This window comes from Callorhinus ursinus, unplaced genomic scaffold, assembly GCF_003265705.2.
Source record: "Callorhinus ursinus isolate GAN/ISIS: 27379988/994484 unplaced genomic scaffold, GSC_fseal_2.0 scaffold19, whole genome shotgun sequence".
Lineage (NCBI taxonomy): Eukaryota > Metazoa > Chordata > Mammalia > Carnivora > Otariidae > Callorhinus > Callorhinus ursinus.
The window spans coordinates 9,261,505-9,282,895 of NW_027397081.1; the positions used below are offsets into that span (position 1 = coordinate 9,261,505).

The following is a 21,391-nucleotide window of genomic DNA, read 5'->3' on the forward strand; positions in this document are numbered from 1 at the left end:
AATTCTGGTCCTTGTACTGTTACTCTTCAGATGTGTCCTTCTTCTCTTAGAGCCTCTAGTCTCTTTACCTGTAAAATGAATGCTTGAAACTGATGCTTTCTGAAGTTGCTTCTGCCTATTTTCAGATTTTATATCTCTGTGATTTTATTTTATTACTTTTTGAAATATTTTATTTATTTGACAGAGTGCACGCAAAAGCAGGGGGAGCTGGAGGCAGAGGGAGAAGCAGGCTCCCTGCTGAGCAGGGAGCTCAGTCCCAGGACCCTGGGATCATGACCTGAGCCAAAGGCAGATGCTTAACCATCTGAGCCACCCAGGCGTCCCCATTTCTGTGATTTTAAATACCAAAGGAGTACATATTAAATTAGACAAGGAAAAAGATTATCATGAGGTGATAAGTTTTGGAAAAACTTAGTAGAGGAGGTTATTCCTGAATGGTCCTTGAAGTGATGGGGTAGGGAGGGTGGCCTTTGGAATTCAGGAGAAAGGAGGGAATATGTACTGAACAGGTACACTTCCATTAGTGAAGGTGCTGGTGGGAATGGACCAAGTGTATTTGGGGTAGAGCAAATAGATTAATCTCAATAGAAGGGTGATGAGAAGGAAGCAACGGTCTTCACATATTTATATATTTTTTCTCCTAAGAGTCCAAGATCATTCTTAAATTACATTCTTAAATAAAACAAAGGAAAAACACCACTCATTCCATTTAGGACTCAAATTCCAAATTCCAGCAGTGTGGAAGGGGGAGCTAGCTTAGAGATACAGGATGGGGGCAGCCTGGGGGCCTGGAATATCAGTTTAGTTTTTATCCTTTGAGAAATAGGGAGCTGTTGAAGTTTTTCTGTTTGCTTTTTAAGGAAGATCACCCGCTGGACACAGGAAAGGAAGGAAACCAGTTGCAAAGCCATTGTGGGGATCCGGACATTAGGTGATGGTGGCCAGGAGCTGGCAGAGCAGGGGCAGTGGAGTGGCAGGGAAGGAGGGCAGAGCTAACATGATGTGGCACCTGCCGTGGCCTCAGGCATTTTGCTCAGTACTTTCTTTGTTACCTCAGGTTATCCTTAGGACCACCCTGCAAGGGGAGTGCGCTGGTTATCTACCACTACATAACAAATTACCCCAAAATAGTGGCTCGAAACTGTACGTTTATCATTATTATAGCAGTTTGAGTGTGCGGGGTCACTGACGGGTTGCAGTCATCTCAAGGCTGGATTACGAAGGGTCAGCTTCCAGCTCACTAAAAGGGTTGTTGGCAGGATTCAGTTCCTCCTGGCGTTGTTGGTCTGAGTCCTCAATTTCTCCCTCCCTTTCTTGCCATGGGGGCCCCTGCCTAGAGCAGCTTAGGACAGGGCAGCTTGCTTCCTCAGCATGAGCAGGCGAGAGGGGAGGGAGAGAGAGAGAGTGCCAGTGAGCGAGCATGTGCCTCAGCACGGTGGAGGTCACAGTCTTGTGACCTAATCACATTTCTAGATTCTGTTCCTTAGAAGCAAGTCTCTAAAACCACCCACACTCGAGGGAGGGGATTGCACATATATTCTAGTGTGCAAAGTATGACGAGGAGAACAGCAGGAGAGGAGGCTGGGGAGATCAGTGGGGGGAGGGGAGGCCTGTCATGCCCTTCTTGATTCCCCAGAATAAAACACATTTCCTTTTGCGGGAGTGAAATATTCGAGCAGTAGTGGTGGTTTCCGATGGGCGTGGTGGGTTTTGTGGGTAGACATGCACAGATCTTTAAAGCATGATTCTTGAAATTAAAACCAACTCAGAAGTTGAGAAAAATTATATTGACCATATCACTATGGACAGAATGACCAGAACTCAATTGTCATTTATATGGCCTGAATTGATGTAATCATTACCAGTGGGTTATAAAAATGGCCAGAATATGATCAGTTGTGTATATGCAGCCACTCATAGCCTAGATCTAAGGTAAGTGTCTATTTCGTTTTTTTTTTTAAAACTCCAAACTTTTACATTCCTCCTGGAAATAGAATGATTTTAAAGATGGGAAACAGATTGTGCTCATTTTGCTTTTGTTTTGTCTGGGATATTTCTAGCCTCCCTTGCACATAGACAAATCATTGTTAGTTTCACACAATTTAACTTTATAGCAAGATTCTGTTGAAAGACACTTTTGGAAACTGTCCCAGATAAACACTCTGTCCACATAGCTGCAGAGAGAACTGCTATCACCGCAGATGAAAAGTCGGGGAGGGTGGTCTGTCCACTGGAAGGATTTTCAAAGCAACAATTAGGCTTTCAAGTAGCTCATAAGTCAGTTTGCTTCCTTCAGAATCTATCCACCCAATCCCACTGGCATTCTGTCATCATCGAGACAGGAGTATTAATCATTAAAAAAAAAAAAAAGCATTGACCTTTCCTTCCTTCTTTGCTTCCTCCCCTCCCTCCCCTCCTCTCCCCTCCCTCCCTCCCTCCCTCCCTCCCTCCCTTCCTTCCTCCTTCCTTCCTTCCTTCCTCCTTCCTTCCTTCCTCCCTCCCTCCCTCCCTTCCTTCCTTCTTCCTTCCTTCCTTCCTTCCTTCCTTCTTCCTTCCTTGCTTCCTTCCTTCTTCCTTCCTTCCTTCCTTCCTTCCTTCCTTCCTTCCTTCCTTCTTCCTTCCGAAACAACATCTCAGGCTTGTATTCTTCAGAATGCCCAGGAAACAAGTCCTCAGTATGTCAGCCCCAGTTCACCTTCAGGCAGTCAGTTTATTAGTGAAAATTCCCAATTTAGTATAAGTATGAACTCAATTTAAAAACCTTTTTCACTTTTCACAAATATCTTAATAAATACAAGCACTGGCTGATGACAACCTGAAGAAATAGAAGGGCTAGTGTTGTCCTTCATCTTTTAAAGGTTTAATTTGCCTGCAGAGAGACCCATAAATGGGGTAGTGAGGTGTCACACAGGCATCTCAAAGTTAACATTTCCAAAAGTGCATTTCTGATTCCTCCTTCAGAATTTATTCTACCAGTCTTCCCTGACTGGTATGCCGCCACCATCCACTCATTTTTTTTCAAGCCAGAAATCTGGGAGTTGTCCTGGATTCATGTCACTTCTAATCTATCAGAAAGTTCTACCAGTTCTACCTCTAAAATAGGCATGATTTTTGTCTCTCCATTTCCAGGGCCACCGCCCCAGGCCAAACCGCCACAATTTCTTGCCTGGATTATTGACATGGCCTCTTAGCTGGTCTCCTGCTTGCACTTTGATTCTTTTCCATACTTCTTTAGTTCTCTCTTCTCTCCTGTTACCCCTTGAAATCTTCCTCTTGATTTTAAAATGAACTCAAACTTTATGCTTCATATGACCCAGCCACTGAGCAGCTGGTCACACTGGCCTTTTCTCAAGTCCTAAGGCACACCAATTTCATTCCTGCCTCAAGATCTTTGTATTTTCTGCCTTTCTGCCTGGAATTCTGCCCCTTACCCCCACCTCCCACTTCTTCATAAAACCGTCATTCTTCAGATCCCAGCCTAAAGGTCCCCCTCTTGCAGAAGCCTCCTTGGTCACCTGTATAGGTAGAAATCCTGTTATTTTCCGTTATAATCCTATACACTCCACTTTCTTGCAGTCTCAAAACTTTTATCTACATTTTCTTTTGTCACACGTATTTGCTTATTAGTTGACTGTCTTTCCTGATTACGGAGATGTCAGTGTCATGCGGGCCAGAGCCCTGTTGTCTTATTACTCTTCTTCCACCAGGACCTAGCTTATTGTCCACCACCCAGCAGGTGCTGAATAATTAGTTATTGAATGAATGAAAGTGCCTGCCACCTCTAAAGAACTGGTTGAACCTGGTTTGGTAAAAATTTTGAGATTTAATACCGAACTTTTCGAGTATACTTCACATAGGTCTTATTCTTAGAAACAAACCACCACAAAATAAAATCAGATCCCCTAAGTACTTCTCCAAACCTGATTATATGGCTGATTCTATCTTCCTGGAAGTTTTCCATTCCCATTTATGGATAAAATTTGTTTTAGTCCTCAACTACTACTTTAAAGACAAAACAAAATCAAGGATTCTGAATCAAGGGTCTTTTAGGAAATTGCTGTCATGGCCACACCATCATTTTGTAGCTGCTCTTATACAGGTGCTCACCGACAAGGTACTCCCTTTATAGCAGGATGAACAGTCGAGATTGGTGGGTAGTTACTGTCCCAACTTGTGGAGAGGAGGTTTGCCCCAGGGAGAGAGCCTCAGCTGGTATTGCAAAGAATGCCTTTTATCATTCCATCTGTTTGGCCCTTAAGAGCAGGGTTTTTTGTAGAGCATGAACTAAATAGCTCTGTGGCAACACTGAGGCAATTACATGCTTTTCAGCAAACACGGGCCTAGTTTTGTTGCCATAATAACTTTCAGTAATTCCCAAAGTATTAGGGGGGAAAGTTGAGATTTTATTCTTGAAGGAGAAAACTGTATTTAAAAAAACAAGCAACTTAACCAGATTGTGGGGTATAATGTTTTCCATTCTCATTTAAGATTGCATAGTTAACTGACTTAAAGTTGTTGGTATTGGTTGGCCTCTTGTGGATTAACGTTATGCTCACCACTGTGTGTCCAGCATCTCAGTCACTGTAGTCCTTGAGGTGGGAGTCAGCTCCAGTTCACTGTAAGAAATCTGGGGTCTAAGGAGATGAAGGGTCTTGTTCAAAGTCATTCATTAAATGGGAGAGCTGGGATTTGAACCTAAGTTTGTTTGGCTTTCAAAGAAAGAAAGGGAGAGGGAGGAAGGGAGGAAGGAAGGAAGAGAAAGGAAGAAGGAAGGAAAGAAAAGAGAGAGAAAGGGAAGGAAGGAAGAAAAACAGACTATTGAAAAATGTTCCCAAGCTCTTGGGTGGCTCAGTTGTTAAGCGTCTGCCTTCGGCTCAGGTCAAGATCCCAGGGTCCTGGGATTGAGCCCCGCATCGAGCTCCCTGCTCCACGGGAAGCCTGCTTCTCCCTCTCTCACTCCCCCTGCTTGTGTTCCTTCTCTCGATGTGTCTCTCTCTGTCAAATAAATAAATAAAATCTTTAAAAAAAAGAAAGAAAAATGTTCCCAAGCTCTTTAAATGTGCTGTCTACATATCTTGTTAATTTAGCCAAAGGCTTTTTGAGATTGTTGGACTCAAACATCTGAGTCTAAATTTATTTTTACATACAGGTTATATGCATATGCATAGATAAGTGTGTAGTTTTTTGCATATGTTAAATTATTTCCCACTTCTATCAGGTATATATATTTAACTTCATTCTGTCTATATACATGGACATAACTTACATAAAAGCAGGGTGGGGGTGGTCCATATGTCCCAGTTTCACTGCTGAACCATAGTCAAAGAAATATGGTCCAGTGATCAGAGGTAAAATTATACTATTTTCACTAGTATGTCTTGAAGGACATTAAGAGACAACCGGTTTATAACCGAGAACAGCTCTTGGGAAATCCCTGAGCCTCTCCACTCACTCCACAGAGGCTCCTTTCCATCTCAGCCCCCACAGTACTCATCCCAAACTTTGCTCTTTCTTCCCCACCCTCTCTTGTAACTCTTTATTATGTGGAATAATTCAACCCCTCACCCACGGTTTAGTTTCTCTGTAAGAAAGGAGCTGACTCAGCACGCAAGGAGACATTTTACTTCGAAGCTTGAAGGGTGGCGAAGGTGGGGCTGGGGGCGGGCGGGCGGGAAGACTGTGGAAAGTCAGCCAGCCATTTCTTATAAGAGTTACAAGTTAGTACTTTCAGTCCTTGTTATAGGTACCATTTTATCTGCAAATATTTATATGGGTACAATACTTGGCTTTCTTATACATCAATATATCATTTGTGATGCCTTTTTTAGGCATTAAATAATTAAGTAGTACTTACTTTGTGCCAGGTACTGTTCCAAATGCTTTATATATATTAACTGATTTAATCTCCACAACGGCCTATGGGTAGCTACTATATTTCTCCTTATTTTACAGATGAAGAAACCAAGTTACATAGATGGTAAGTAACTTTACAAAGTCCCACTAATAATAAGGGGTAAAATCAAATGTGATTGAACTCAGGCAGTCTGGCCTCAGAGTTTATGCTTTAAGACAATTGCCAAACTACCTCTTGTGTGAAATAATATTAAGTTTTTTACTTAATTATTAGTATTTTTCAACGTTTATTTTCAAAAGTAATGTGGAGGTTGATAGATAATAAGATAACGTCTGCCTGTTCTGCCTGTTCTGAACGTTTTCCCTGCTCTGAACAGTCAGTGGGATAGCTGGACCACTGACCAGGCTTGGCACTCTTTCTGGTATGTGAAGATCTTTGAGGTAATGGGATTAGGAAGACAGCAGTTTTCTTTCCTACTCCCTCAGCACTCCCTTCCTGTAAACGGGTGGGCAATTGCTGTTTCTAACACAGGATAAGTATGCATCGAATTCACAAAACACGAAGCTGCAAACAAGAAAACATAGAAGTGGAAGAACGAGGTTGGACAAGTGAACGTGGGAGTGGAAACAGTCCATCTTTTGTTCACCTCTTTTCTGTGCATGAGGTGCAGCCCAGGGGCTTCCTTGAATTTCCCAAATGCCTTTGTTTTCCTTGTGGTGAGTCACCTTCCCATCAGCGAGGATCAGGATTAGCTTATTCCTAGACTGTGAACGTGCGTACTTGTTTATCCCTTTCCTTGCTCTGCTGGCCGCTCACTGGACTCGCTCGAGAGACCACAGACGGCAGCTAACCTGAAGCCTCCTGAGGAAGTGCGGCCTCCTGAGTCCAAGGAAGATAACCCTTGTTGAATATGACACTCTGTGTCTGAGCCTGGCTTTCGCTTCCAAATCCTCCGCAGTGCTCTGGGAGGCCTCTGCCGATCAGCAGGGCATAGAGCAATGCCAACTTAACATCTCTGACTAGACCCTGAGAACTAGGTGTGGATGTGACAGAGAAATCAAAATGGAGACCCACCCACAAGAGTGCTCAGATGCCACCTGGGCCAACCCTTTATGGAAGAGATGAGAAACCAAGGCAGAAGGTCACTTTCTTCCTTCGTAGCAGAACTGGAATTTAACAGGCTCCCTGCCTCCGAATCCAGCGCCCTTGTCTGGCTGCCTCTGTGCTGCGTGTCTGAATTCAGCTCCCCAGATTTCTCTGAGTCTAAAAGTTTTCCAGCTTGAGAGAGTGTTTCTGCTGAGGCTCCAATTGTTGTCCCACCTTCCACGTTGAACCTGAGATGCCGCCAGGCCGGGCCATGACAGATAATAGGAAGCTTGTTCCTAGCTTTTGGGTCAGGGCTCACTGCAGTTTATCTCCAAGGTGACTGCAGGGTGGCGCGTGGAGGAGCGCTGCTGGAGCACGCAGCCTGCTTGTGCCCATCAGAGACACCCATACCCTCTCCTTGTCATAGGGCCCTGGGGAGCCACTTGTCCTGGGGGATGCCGGGGGACGCGGGAGCCACGCAGGGGGCCTTAGGGTGTCCTGGTTAATGGTGCAGGCTCTGAAGTGGTCGAAACCCAGCCCCACGACTTACTCACTGAGTAACTCCGGGCAAATGATTTCTCTCTCTCTGCCTGAGTGTCCGCATCTGTAAAAAAACTCTATCTCCCAGGGTTGTTGTGATGATTAAATGGGATGATGCACTTAAAGTGCCTGGCAGGTACTAATAGGAGCTACCGAGCCGTGTCACAGAAAATGGCAGGATGAGGAGCTCCAGGAATCGGTCCCTCCACCGCAGCAACCATTAAGCTGGCAAAGGCTGTCAGAGTGAACTTTCTCAGCACTCTAGGATCTAATAAAAAACTTCCAGCTATTAGAGGAATGCTTAATGAAAGAGGCCACTAAATTTTGACATTTAAGAAAATAATCAGGTCGCTGACTGACTGCTGAGATAACAGGAAAGGGCTGTCAGTGACCCACACTCAACAAGGAATGCAGTCTGCACAGAACAGTTGGGAAAAGTCCCTAAACAAATGGACGGCGGCCCTCAACAAGCAGCAGGCTGCCCTGGATTTCCAGAGCCTGATTTCCAGAGCCGCCACATTATAACCTTCAACGTGTCCAGGGTTCAACAAAAATTAAAGACCTACAAGTAAGTAGGAAAGTGTGGCCTATTCATAGGGAAGAAGAAGAAATTGACAGAAACTATCCCAGAGGAAGGCTGGTTACTGGATATTGGTATCCTGGAATTTATCATAATTATTAAAAGAAAACTTTGTTGCTTATTACCAGGGTATTACTGGAAATCCCATGCTTTCTGTTGGTTTTACATTGTATTATGAATACTATAAATATTTTGCCCATTTCTTAATGGAAATTACCATTAGGGGAAAAATGACCAGTTTGTACTTGAGGAGAAGTAGAATCCCACCATTCTATTAATTTTTTTTAATGTTTATATACACAAATAAAATTAGCATGTTATACTTTAAGTTAGAGTAATCACTCATTACAGACATATTTGAATTTAACACATTCATTATTCTTGTTTGAAGTATAGCTTATTTGGTATCACATAGGAAATACTGTTTTTATACCATAATATTTCCCTATGGTTGTTTGCTCAGACATGGTACATTCCTGTTTTCTAGCCCTTCACATACTACTGGTGTGGCCAATAACATCAGGGCTATTCCTTTTTCTTTTCCTTTTTGGGTGACATGAGACACAGAAGCTCTGTGTAACCTGAGTGGGTTTGGTCAGAAATCTGAGGTCATCTTGAAAGTGAAGAAAGGTTTTCCCCATGGAGACTCAGGTGTGGAGGAATCATTTGGCAGTGAACAAAAGTTTACATTGGCTGTGGAATTGGCTGTCAGCATGTGAAACTGAGAGCCAGAATTCCGGGTTACACCCAGACTAGGTCTAAGCAGCTAACAAAAAGCCTAATTTGTGTCCTGAGAGATCCAGTTGAACATCTGTCTGCCCCAAGTCCACCGGTGAGTGGACTAGCTACCCTCCACCAAGTGACCCCCAGGTCTCTGTTTTGGTCCAAAGCAGTGGTAGTAGAGTTGCACATTTGAGAATGTAAAGTCTTCATTCACATGCCTGTCAGAGCACTGGCTTTGAACGGAACATAGGAGGATGCAGTGGAAGCAGGAGCAATTGTTTTCCTAGCTTCCTTCTAGGAGATGAGTTTGCTGGTGAGAAAGACTAGCAGGATCTGAATGGTACTTGTGATGGGGCAGAGGAAGGTTCTGTTGGCCAAGCTGGTTGTCCTTGGGATCGGGTGTAGGGTTGTCCTGGCTGTGGAGAAGTGTCCTGTCATTGGGGTTGGGTGTGGGGTTGTTGTGGTTGTGGGGATGTGTTCTGTTATTGGGGTTGGATGTGGGGTTGTTGTGGTTGTGGAAATGTGTTCTCTTGTTGCAGTTGGTTGTGGAGTTGTTCTCGCTGTGGAGATGTGTCCTTTTGTTGAGGTTGGGTGTGGGTTTGTCCTGGTTGTAGAGCTCTGGTAAGTGGTTGTGTCTGGAAAAGACAAAAAGCAATGCATCAGAACCTGTTTTGGGGGGGGGGACTGGAGAAAGGAGGCCAATCTGATGGAACACTAGAGCCAGAGTTCATGAGCAAACTTCAGTCAACACTTCTCAGCAGCCAAGCATATATGTAGAGGAGGAGGAAAACTAGGGAGTACAGAATGTCAAGGAAGAAAAAATAAGTAAGAAATATTCTCTACCCTTAAGGTCTATACAATCCTATGGGAGAAGGAGTTTATATAATTACTGAATTTGTTGTTGGGTGGGTACTCTGTCCTCAAATGTCTTCATGTCCTTAATGTTATATTAGATCAATCAGTGCAAATATGATCCAGAATGGCACAGTTATATTTTTTTCTTGCTAATTTCAAGGTTGTATGTAAAGCTTATAAGAACGAGATATCAGGGGCACCTGGGTGGCTCAGTCGGTTAAGCGTCTGCCTTTGACTCAGGTCATGGTCCCAGGGTCCTGGGATCGAACCCTGTGTTGGGATCCCTGCTCAGCGGGGAGCCTGCTTCTCCCTCTCCCTCTGCCTGCCATTCCTCCTGCTTCTGCTCTTTGTCAAATGAATAAATAAAATCTTAAAAAAAATAAACTAGTATCATTCCAGACCTGAGGACGGCTACCCCTGCTCTAAAGCAAGTGCACAGAGGCCCTGTTCAAACCCGCATATCTCTTTCTGTGGTTTCAGAGGCGCTGCTCATTCTCCTGTGCAGGGATCTGACCACCCTTTGGTTCTCTGAGGTTGCCTTGAAGAGAAGCAGTGAGAACCAGGCCCTGTGGGTAGTTTGATTCTGGAAAAACTGGAGCCTTGTAATGATGCCTCTGAGGGTCTGTGGATCAAAGAGGACTATATGCAAGAAGAAGAAGGGAGAAGTCTTGTGATTTGCTCAGGCTCAGGCACTCTCCACTGGTGGGAGGGTGCCTTCCAGTTATGAGGCATTGTTTTACCTCATTTAGTGCTTCCCCAGGGCAGATGTTTCTCCAGTAAGTTACCTATCTTTCCTCAGTTTCTTGAATTTGTTATAGCTCCCTAGACAGAGGTAAGAGAGAAGGAGGAGGAGCTTCGGGATGTTGGAAGTTGGGGACAACAGCCTATGAAAGTCAGTGGAAACCCTTGGTGGTAGTGGTAGTGGCCAGAGGCCGCTCTAAGAACTAAGGAAAGTATGAGCATTTCTATATTCCCAAGCCTTCTTTGTGAAAATCTCCCCCTCTTTCCTTGAGCCCCTGGGTTAGAGTGTGCTATACCTAGGAAGGCTTTGTGTGTGTGGGAATTCTTTGTGGAAATCAAACAAAGAGCTGATTTTCCTATCCATCTATGTGGCATTGGACATAAAGGCTCCCAAGGAAGCAGGAGTCTGGAGCCAAAGGTGGCTGTGAGAATTAAAAGCCCCTGGGAGTTGGCAAAGATCTTGGGAATGGCTTTTGTTTCCCACAGGGTGTAGGATAAGGGGTCAAACTGTCTTCTGTAGGTCTCAGGTGCTGGGGAACTCAACTGACATTTGGATAACACATGATTAGAAGACTCTTCTAGGGCACCCACCAAGTAATCTTCCAGGCTGACGGAGTCACTGCCAGATGTGTAAATAGGCCACAGAGAAACTTACCTTTTCTTTCTAGTTGCAGAGAAGAAAATGTAGCCACATTGTAGATATTAATAGTGAAGGCTCTGTGGAGGACAAATCAATGAGAGAGAATGGTGAGGCCCTCGGCTGTGGAATTCACAAGTGTAGCTCCCTTTTCTGCCTTCCCAGAAGATCCTGACCTTAGTGTTCTCTCCAGCACAATCAGCAGAGCATCACTGATCGGGTGCATATTGTCTTGACTAGGATCCCCCATGGTCTTGCTCCAGTCAAGCTCTTGTCCATTCCCCCCGCCAACTTCAGCACCCTGAACTCCCCACAGGCTGAAATGCACCTCTGGCCATTGTTCAAGCCAGTCCTGCCTGTGATCTCCGTCCTGGTCCCATTTGCCCAGACACTCAACAGTAACCTCTGTGAAGTCATTTCTCCCTGTTGTCGTTCCCAGACAGAGCTCCATTAGAGAGACATGCCCCTCAACTGCATGGAAGGCCTTGCTGTGCGCCAGTCCCGCCATGGGAGGGCCAGCTCGTTGAGGGCAGGTTCTGTTGTCCGCAATGCCTGACACACAGTAGGTGCCTAATGTTCATTAAATGATCTGTACAGCTTGGTGTGTTGTTCTTCTGTCGGTGGTCCTGTGATTATCCCAGTCTCTTGTTCATACATTCAACAGTTAACTAATGAGCGTGCGCTACATGCCAGTCTCTGCTTGGTGCTTAGGGGGCAGTGGTGAACAAGACAGGCATGGTTCTTACCTTTGTGGCACTTTACAGTCTCTTCAGAGAGACAGACTTGAAACAAAGCAATCAGTAAGCAAGTTAAATAATTGATTGCAGTTGTGACATAGGTTGTGAAAAAGCAGTGGAAGTTATGGGAGTGAAAACAGGGAGCTGGAACTTGACCTAGGGGTTTAGGGAATGCTTTCTTGAGGAATTGGTATTCAAACTCCACCATTATTTCTGTAGAGGCCTTGCCTCCCCAAAACTCATAGTGGAGCCCTGTGGGCAGGGGCCTCTTCACATCCCATTGTGTCCCACCCAGCTGCTCTCCGTACCCCCATCATATGTGCCGCTCCCCTCCCCTTCTCGGGTGTGGGGACCAAGGCCAAACAAGCAGAGAGGCCAGTGCAGGTTAGGAGGGGTCTGGAGACTACACTGTTGGTGGGAATGCACTGTTTCTGTGCAGGTTGTTACTGTTGGGCCTTTTATCTTGTTGTTGCATGGAGTGTGGAGGCTTTACGAGGTGAGGTGAAAGCAAAGTCTTTGCCCTGATTAGCTTTGGCTGGCTTCTAAGAGACTGCTATCATCGGGAGGCTGGAATGCAGCAGCTCCCTTGGATTTTCACTCTCGGAAATCACTGTGGGCAAAACCCCCTCTCCAGAGCCAGCTATGTCCAACCAGGCCCCAGGTGTGAGAGGAGAAGGCAGGATGGCTTGATAGCATCATCACCACCAGTGTCCACAGAGACTTGGTGGCTGTTCACCACCAAGGGGACACCACCAGGGGCCATGGCCTGATGGTCAGACCTGCCCTTTCAGTACAAAAGTGGCAGTCTGAGAGTGTGAGGGTCTCTCAACATGGGCTCCCAAAATAACCTGGATAACATCGCTAGCTGAGAGGAAGGTCTTCTTGTTAAAGTGTAATGCAAGCCCACAGGTGGCCTCACCTGACAATCTGAGTGTGTCCATTTTGTGTGACATTAGGAAGCCAGTTTTATGACACAATCATCACACTTGGCATTTCCAAAATGAATGTGTGTTTTGAAAAATGATTCTCTGGAATTTGAAGCAAACAGCATGCCCAGTGACAAAGACTCCAGAACCTTCTTCTAGGCCTGTCTGTGCACTTCCTTGTAAAATCCGGTTTTACTAATGATGTATGGTGACTAACATAACATGATAAAATAAAAAAAAAATAAAACCCGGTTTTAGCAAGAACCCTGCTAAGTAAGTTGAGCAAGTACCTCCCACCCTTTACTCCTAATACCTAGTTCTCCCTCCTCTACCACCCCCGGGGAATATCTGATGGCCTTGGCATGCCTTCTGCAAGAATCTTGTTAGGTCAGTTTAGCCAGACTCCCCCTCACAGGCCTTATTGTTTCCTGTGAGTGACTCCCACCCTGCTTCTTGGCTAGAAATTCCCACTTGCCCATGATGTATTCAGAATTGAGCCCGGTTCTATCCCGAGGTCTCTTTTCTCCTGTTGCAACAGTCCCGAATAAATTCTTTTCATTTGTTTGTTTGCTTGTTTGGCTTTAACCACCGTCCAGCTGTGGTTTTCCCAACACCAGAGCTTTCTGTCTCTGTTGAGCCTGCCTGGGGTGTGGGGGGTGGGGAGTGTGTGCGCATGCGTGGGAACTCCTGTAGGTAAAAGGACAGAGAGTAGCGAGGCAGAGAGGAGTGAAGCTACTAAATTCTCCACATCATGTCTGGGGTGTATTTTGAATTGTCCAAGGTCAGCGTGAAACTGTGTAAACCCAGTCTACAATTGTAAAAGCCCAAAGCAAATCATGCAGAGATAGGTTCTTACTGTAATACGATTGTAGTTATGTTCGTTGAGTTAGGAGATACCCAGTTTGCTTTGAAGAGCTGGTCACTTGGGTTATCCAGGTAATATAGGGCGCTGTTGTTGCAGAGCGCGTCTACTTTTTCCCAGAGGCCTAGTGAGTTGTTGTTCGCGTCCACTGCTCGCAGGACCACAGAGCTGATACTGGCATTCACGGGAACCCATACTAGGAGGAAAGGGTAAGGAACCAATCAGCCATTGGTGCAGTCAGACAGGGGATGTGGATCATGAAATCAACCTTTAGCAGGAAAAAAGGAAGTTACAAATAATGTACGTACAGTATGATCCCATTTTAAATGAAGTTGCAGACAAAAGTCTGGAAGGAAATACAAGATATTAACTATGGTGATTTCTTGGTAGTGGGATTATCTTTATTATTTTTATTTTCTTCCTCGTGCATTTTCATGTTTTCCAAATTTTCTCCAGTAAAAGGTAAACAAAAGAAGACCTGTGCTCTGGCCCTGGTTTCGCTGTAGAACAGAGGTGAGATCCTGGTTGGCTCTTAACCTCCGGGGCCAGGTTCCTGTCCAGCAGGCGAAGGGGATAGCCTGTTCTGCCCTTCTCTCAGGGGGAAGGCAGGGTGGGGAGAGGCGGGGTTGATGCCTGGGAAAGGGCCAAGTGGGCCCCCTGGGCAGTGTGTCATGACATCAGGGATCCTTAGTACCAAGTCAAAGCAGAGACCATTTCTTGGTCCCAGAATCACTGATGCTTTCAGTCTCTGTTGTTGAACGTGAGGGAAGGGGGTGGGGTCTCTGAGCCCCAGTACCTGTCCAATAACCCTAGGGTTTCCTGGCCTTCCCCAGTCAGGTGAGTCTTCCTGGTTGACGTAGCCTAGGGTATACTCACAGGGACCCCACTGGGACACTTGCTGATTCTAGCATTCTGATGTGTGACAGGGAGCGAACTTCAAGAGAACATTTCAGGCTGTCCCTTTCCTTCCTTAGAAGATCCCTTCTGGAAGAATTTCTCAATGCTAAAGGGTTATTCTCCAGGGCCCTGTCAGCCACTCCAAATCCTTTCAAAGACTTCTCTGTACAAAGCAAAGAAAATCAAGCATGTAGCACAAGGGGATCAGACAGTCCTAGATAAGAATTCTAGCTCTCACATTTAGGAGCAAGGCATTTTGTCTCTCATCCTTGGTTTCCATATTGTCCCTCACTCACTCCACAGATCTTTGTTGAATGCCCACTCTACACCAGGTCTGCTCCTACGTCTGCGGATGATGACCTTATCCCTCATGATGTGGAGATCATGTTACCTTATCTACAAGGTTCCTGGGACGAGCACAGAGAAGAGTGTAAGACTTTTAACACATGAGGGGTGTTGGATGAATTGTGATTGTCATTTCTATTTTTTAGCACAAAACATTTCTGTTCTGTTTGTTTTTGCCAATCAGGTGGGCTGAGCCGAACCCCACTGGCCTGACTTGCCCACTGAGAACCTGACAACTGCAGATGTGTGCACGATGATGAGGTGGATGGTGCTCAGTGATGGTGTCCTGGGATAGCACCAAGTCTGTCAGTTCTCCCATGGGCATGCTCTTGTCTCTGCCATTTCTTCTGCTCTCCCTCTCTCACACTGGCTTCCTCCTTCCTTCCCTCCTAGGCATCTGTCACCTGGATTTCTGGTCTCCACCTTCTCTCTTCAGGCTGCAGCCAGATCAGATTCCACTTACAACTCTTCCATAAAGACAAAGTACTCTCCAAAACCTTCCAAGTGCCCATCTTTATAGAGGATCTAAACATTTCTGCTTTTACGTTTTCACTTCTGTTGATTACAGTACCCAATACATGGCTTTTTTGACCCTCCTAACCTGGCTCACCGTGCTTTTTGCACTCCTGCTCTAGGGGCAGCCAGCCCTCCTCCAGTTCTGCAGACGCATCTGGCCCACACCTGCCCCTGGCCTTTTCTCATGTCTGGAACCCTGCCTTCTCATAACACATTCCATCCCTGCTTACTCTCCAGGATCCTGCCCGTGTTCCACCTCTGGGCCAGTTCAGCCCTCTCTTCCTCTCACTCTTGAAACATTTACATTTGTTCCTGCAGACTTGAGTACCTAATTACATTCTGGCTTGTTCTCTATACTCTCGTTTCATCCATGTCAGTATCTGGCCAGCCCAACGCTGGGGACCTGGCGGGCACTGACTACTCATTGATTGATTTAAAAAGTGCATCCAGTGCTGGACCACGCCCTTAAAGATGAAGGTTCAGGAAAAAAGGCAAGCACCTTTTATCCCTCTCACCCATGGAGGCAGATACGTACCCAGCACAATCTTAATATAAATGTCACTGCATCATGGATTTCTTTCACCGATACCAAGACAGACCCAGAGAACCTCTTCTAAGATCCTGCCTGAGGGGTGTGTGTGCCATGGGACATGCCAAGCCATTTATACATGACTTAGCAATGTTGACACAAACCCTGAAATTTAAAAAAATTTCAAAATCAAAATAAGGAGAACTGGTTGGCCTTTGTGGGTCTTTACCCAGTCTCCCCAAAAGACCCAGTGCAGTCCTGCAACGACACTCTCACAAGGAAATCATGGAGCCTGTTGTGTAATCCTGGGTGTGGAGTCTGGCATTTCCCTTTTCTGTGAGCGTAGGATTTTGACTCTCAAATCATTCACTTAGTGGTTTGGTTTATCATGGAGCTTTAGCACGTTTCTGCTCTGAGATGAAGTCAGGTGAAGTTTGAAGTGCCTGGCACGAAGTAGGCATTCAGTGAACCGGAGTTTGTCTCCTCCTTCCCCCTTCTCTCTGCTCTACCCAACACCTCTGCAAATGTTTGATGTGCCCCTCACCCAGCATATTCCCTTTCACGGGGTCTTATGGATCCTCTCTTGACTGTTCGTTCTCCTGTCTTGCCACTTTCAGAAGAACCCCAGGCTACACATCTCCACCCAGCATTTTCACGAGATAGGTTTCTTTTTCTTCCATTTCAATAGCAAAATCCCTTACCTTGTGATATGTTATCTTAAGTCCGAGGCCTGTGATCTTTTGTGTGGCAGTCCCTCTGACCCCCCAGGTCCTTCCCCGTGTGCAAGGTCACACATATGCCTTCTTGTCCTCATCTTGAATTATAAGATTATCCTCCCTGGCTTGCGAGGACGAGATCCACTGCCTGAGGGAGTGGGGTACAGTGATCTGAATCACAGCTGAGGCCCTTAGTGACAGTCCCCATGAAAAAAGAAAAGGACAAGCTGGGACAAGTGTGTGAAGGCAGACCATCGTTGTTCTCCTGCCAAAGTCTGGAATCTGTGGTTCATGGGTGTGGACATCACCCTGGTGCTCTCTGCAGAATTGGTTAGAGTTCTAGGAGAGCAGAATGACACAGTAATGAGACAGCAGGCTCTGAAGCTGGACATCCTGGCTGAACAGAGCTGTACAAATCTTGGCTGTTACTTACGTCCAAATATTAACAATGCTACCCACTATGGCCTTGGGTAAAACTTTAACTCCCCTATGCTGCGGTTCTCATCTGGTCATCTGGGAAGATAATAGCATTTACCCTTAGAATAGCACCTAGCACATGGTAAGAAGTCTCCCCAGCTCTCATTACTGTAAGTGAGGGGCGTAGAGTGCAGTGGTTAAGGACTGGGTGTCTGAAGCTAGACTGCTCGGGTCCATATCCCAGCTCCATCCTGTAACTAGCTCTGTGACCTGAGCAAGTGACTAGCACTCTGCCTCTGTTTCCTCGTCTATGAAACGGGAATGATCACGGTATGTTATCTGCCTAACACGTTGTTGTGAGATCTAAATGCATGAATACACGTAAACCACTATATTAAATGTTGTTGTTATGAAAGCAATCAGAAAGCACCTGTCTTGACTTATAGGTTTGGCTGATCCAAAATGGGATATTTATAAAATGTTCCTAGGTACCTCGAAGAAAAGCATTGTTTGGGAAGGAAAGGCCAAGATTCAGGAGCCGGTTCTGCCCCTTACTAGCAAGGGAGCCCTGACCTGTCACCTAACTTCTTTCAGCTGCAGGCTGCTCATAAACAAGGTGGGAGAGTAACACTTTCCATGCTTAGCTCACTAGAGTTTCCACCCACACCCTAAAGGCAAACAGTGCCTCCTGATGTTGTGCAATATACCATCATCCATAGTGACTTTGTTTTATCAAATGGATGTGAACGGACCACGCACTGTGATGCATTTATTATCCCTGAAAACAATAAAAACGCCCACTTTATTTAAGTCTGAGAACTTGCCGCAGGTGTGCTCTTGCTGGGGCTCAGTTAACCTGGGTGTCGGGACTTAATGACCTCTGGCTCAGGTTTGCACAGAGAGCAGGGAGGAAACAGTCCCACCCAACCAGCTCTCTCACACATGTTCTTTTTCTGTTTCTGCCCCCACTTCCCATCTGGGTCAAAAACACATGTTTTGTGTGATTGAAAGCAGGAGTGGAGGGGTGTGCTCTGAAATTCTGGTTAACTCCCCTCAGAAGACAAAGGACAACAAAGAGAATGGCTTCTCCTCACCTGTGTAGTTTGTGTTGCTTTCATAGACATCTGAATTGGCCATGATGCCTTGGCTAGTGGTGGTGACCTCATTGAAGATCATGCAGTTGTCAATGTCATCTGCAGAGCTGGCAGAAGAACACAGCAGTCCGAAGCATAGAAACAGTCCGAGTGGCAGCAACATGGAACTGAGGACTGCCATGGTCTTGACCTGTTTGGAAACTGCCGGCCCCGGTACTGTATCTCATACATCTCAGCTGTTTATATGCTCCAGGGCTGGAGCTTCTGCATGAGGTCATACATGCAAATCTCCTTCCCACTCCTCCCTAAAATGAACTGGTGTCTAGAATTCGGTCCAGGATATCAGTAGGAGTGACTCACCCAGTACTCATCAGCATGACCCTTTACCAAGTCCAGTTTTGCTCAAGGAGGGGAAGGTATTGATCGTGGTTCTATTTTGCATCTCATTCATCTGCTGTTGAGAAAGGGGTTAGTGCTGGCAAAGTAAAATTCAGAGTTGTATAATCATCACGTACCTGGCCCATTTAGAAGCTCCACACTTCTCCCTGTAAGGAATTCAGGCGTAAAAACTCTCTTTTCTTGGAATATTACATATCCTTTTCTAGCTCTCCTTTATTGAACTTGTCTCCAGTGTGCTTTTGGATTTATATTTATTTCCTGGAAAGAAATAGCTTTGGTCCACCTTGCTCCTGACACATCCCTCCATAGCACTATAGCACAAGGAAACTACTAAAAAGTCAGAAAATATGTTTTCTTATATCTCTTCTCTGATTTTTATGATTTACTTACTGAAGGAGTACCATGTGAGTAGAAAGGAAACCAAAAAAAAAAAAGTAGAATCGAATCAAGGTGATATTTATAAATGTTTCTTCAAGAGAAGTACTCACAGACTGGTAAAGCAAGAACCTCTGAAAAATCTCCAGAAAAGCAGTGAGAACACTGGCAAAAACAGTCAAAATCAACTTTTTTGGAACTCTTGAAATTAACCAAAGGCTTGCAAAAATCTGAGGAGCATTTGTTTAAGAAAAATGGCTGGATCTCCTTGAGCACAAAGAGCACTGTGGCGTTTTAACTTGGCTTATTTATACCCCTCTCACCACACCTCTGTACTAGCCTTAGAAACTGCCGTGGGCAACCCCCTCGGGTCCTCTTTGGGAGCTTTGTGCTATCACTTTACTATCACTCAGTAAACTTTGAAAAAAAAAAAAAAAGAAACCAACAGCCTTGCCACTATGGGAGCCCTGCAGACCGGCAAACAAATAGCCAATGGAAGGAGACATAGTGAACTTGGAGCTCTCCAAAAAGCCTCATTTCAGATAGTTGTCACTATGTGACTTGTCTGGAAATTGCCTATAAATCTGAATTCTCAGGTTTTAGTACTTGACCACCAAGTGAATGGAGCGGAAACTTCAGTGGCCATGCATGATAAAGAAAATAGACTTCACAGAATTAATTTATAAAAGTCACTAAACAGACGTTAGCAGCAACAACAAACAATAATGACCAATGGAAAATACAGCAAACCTTGGGAGGGAGGGGTATTACATATCCAGAATGACCACATTATATTTTTCAAATGTCCAGTTTTCAACAAAAAATTATAAGACATGCAGAGGAACAAGAAAGTATGGTCAGTACACAGGAAAACAGCTCCCAAGCAAAAGAAACTGTCCTTAAGGAGGCCTAGATGTTAGACTTAGCAGAGATGTTATCTCAAGTATTATAAATATAGTCAAAGAAGTAAAAGAAACCATATCTAGAGAGTGAAAGGGAAGTGTGAGAATAATGTCTCACTCAATAAAAAATATTAATAAGGAGATAAAAATGATTAAAAAAACATAGAAATTCTGCTGTGGAAAAGTACGATGACTGAAATGAAAATTTCAGTAGAAGGGCTTAACAACAGATTTTAACTAGCAAGAGAAAGTGTCAGTAAACTTGAAGATATTCAATAAAAATATCAAATAAATTTAACAAAAGAAATGTAAGACTTATATCTAACGGGACCCAGAATAGCCAAAATGGTCTTGAAAAAACAACAGTAACAACAAAGTTGGAAGACTCACACTGACTACAATTTCAGAACTTACTACTAAGCTATAGGGATCAAGACAGCACCATACTACCATAAGGATAGACATATATAGATCAATGGAATAGAGTCGAGAGTCCAGAAATAAACCCATACATTTATAATCAACTGATTTTTGACAGGGGTGCCAAGACAGTTTGATGGGGGAAAGAATAGTTTTTCAACAAATGGTGCTAGAACACCGTATATCCACATGCAGAAGAATGAAATTGAACCCTTAACTCCATACCATCTAGAAAATTACCTCAAGGTGGGTGCATTCAAATCAAGAAAGTAAAAAGACTACCTAAATAGTGGGAGAAAATATTTGCAGATTGTTTATCTGATAAGGGCCTAGTACCCAGAATATATAAAGAACACTTACAATTCAACAATAAAAAGACAAGTATCCTAATTAAAAATGGGCAACAAGTACTTTCTCCAAAGAAGATATACAAAGGCCAAAGAGCACATGAAAAGATGCTCATTATTAGTTATTAGGAAAATGCAAATAAAACCACAAAGAGATACCACTTCACAGCCAGTAGGATGGCTAAATGACAGATAACAAGTGTTGACAAGGATATGGAAAAATTGTAACCCTCATGTATTGCCAGTGGAAAGGTAATCAATTTGGAAAACAGTTTGGCAATTCTTCAAAAAATTAAACACAGAGTTACTATTATATGACCCAGCCACTCCATTCTTAGGTATATACTCAAGAAAATTGAAAACATTTGTCCACACAAAAACTTGTACGTGAATGTTTACAGGAGCATTATTCCTAAAGCTAAAAGGTGGAAACAACCCAAGTGTCCATTAACTCTTGAATGGATACCAAAATATGGTATATCCAACAATGGAATTCTATTCCGCTATAAAAAGGAATGAAGTACTGATAGATGGTACAACATGGATGAGCCTTGAAAACAGTATGCTAAGTGAAAGAAGCCAGACACAAAGACCACATAATGTATGAAAGCACTTATATGAAATATCCAGAAGATGCAAACTAATAGAGATCAAGTATTTTCTGGGTATGGGGGGGGCAGGGGAAGGGTGCAGGGGTTGGTGGGAGACAGGGGAATGAGAAGTGACTGCTTATTGGTTTGGGGTTTCTTTTTGAGGTAATGGAAGTGCTGTGGAATTAGATGGTTGTGACAGTTTTGTAATTGTGTGAATATACTAAAAGCCACCAAACTGAATTTTATGGTATGGGAATACATCTCAGTAACAATGTTTATTTATATACTGTTATGTGCAAA

The 21,391-nt window shown here is 44.4% G+C and overlaps 2 protein-coding genes across 8 annotated transcripts in view; one reads left to right on the forward strand and one right to left on the reverse strand.

The window, feature by feature from the left end:
* The window catches only part of PTS (6-pyruvoyltetrahydropterin synthase), a 123,676-nt gene that overhangs the window by 8,786 nt on the left and 93,499 nt on the right, over positions 1-21,391 (forward strand). For 2 of the 7 annotated variants that reach the window (XR_012381480.1, XR_012381481.1), the window contains exons 4-8: positions 5,953-5,977; positions 13,998-14,054; positions 14,742-14,841; positions 17,450-17,577; positions 18,082-18,268. Coding sequence is in view for 1 of the 7 variants with exons in the window: in XM_073903753.1 (XP_073759854.1) it covers positions 5,953-5,956 (4 nt within the window). In the remaining 6 variants the exon portion in view is untranslated. The other 5 variants (XR_012381483.1, XR_012381482.1, XR_012381484.1 and 2 more) reach the window with 4 other exon arrangements.
* On the reverse strand, positions 9,078-18,236 carry PLET1 (placenta expressed transcript 1). The gene is made up of 4 exons (XM_025893410.2): positions 18,056-18,236; positions 13,536-13,737; positions 11,035-11,096; positions 9,078-9,418 (listed from the first exon to the last, which is right to left on the reverse strand). The coding sequence occupies exons 1-4, from the start codon at positions 18,234-18,236 to the stop codon at positions 9,078-9,080; spliced, it is 786 nt and encodes a 261-aa protein (XP_025749195.1).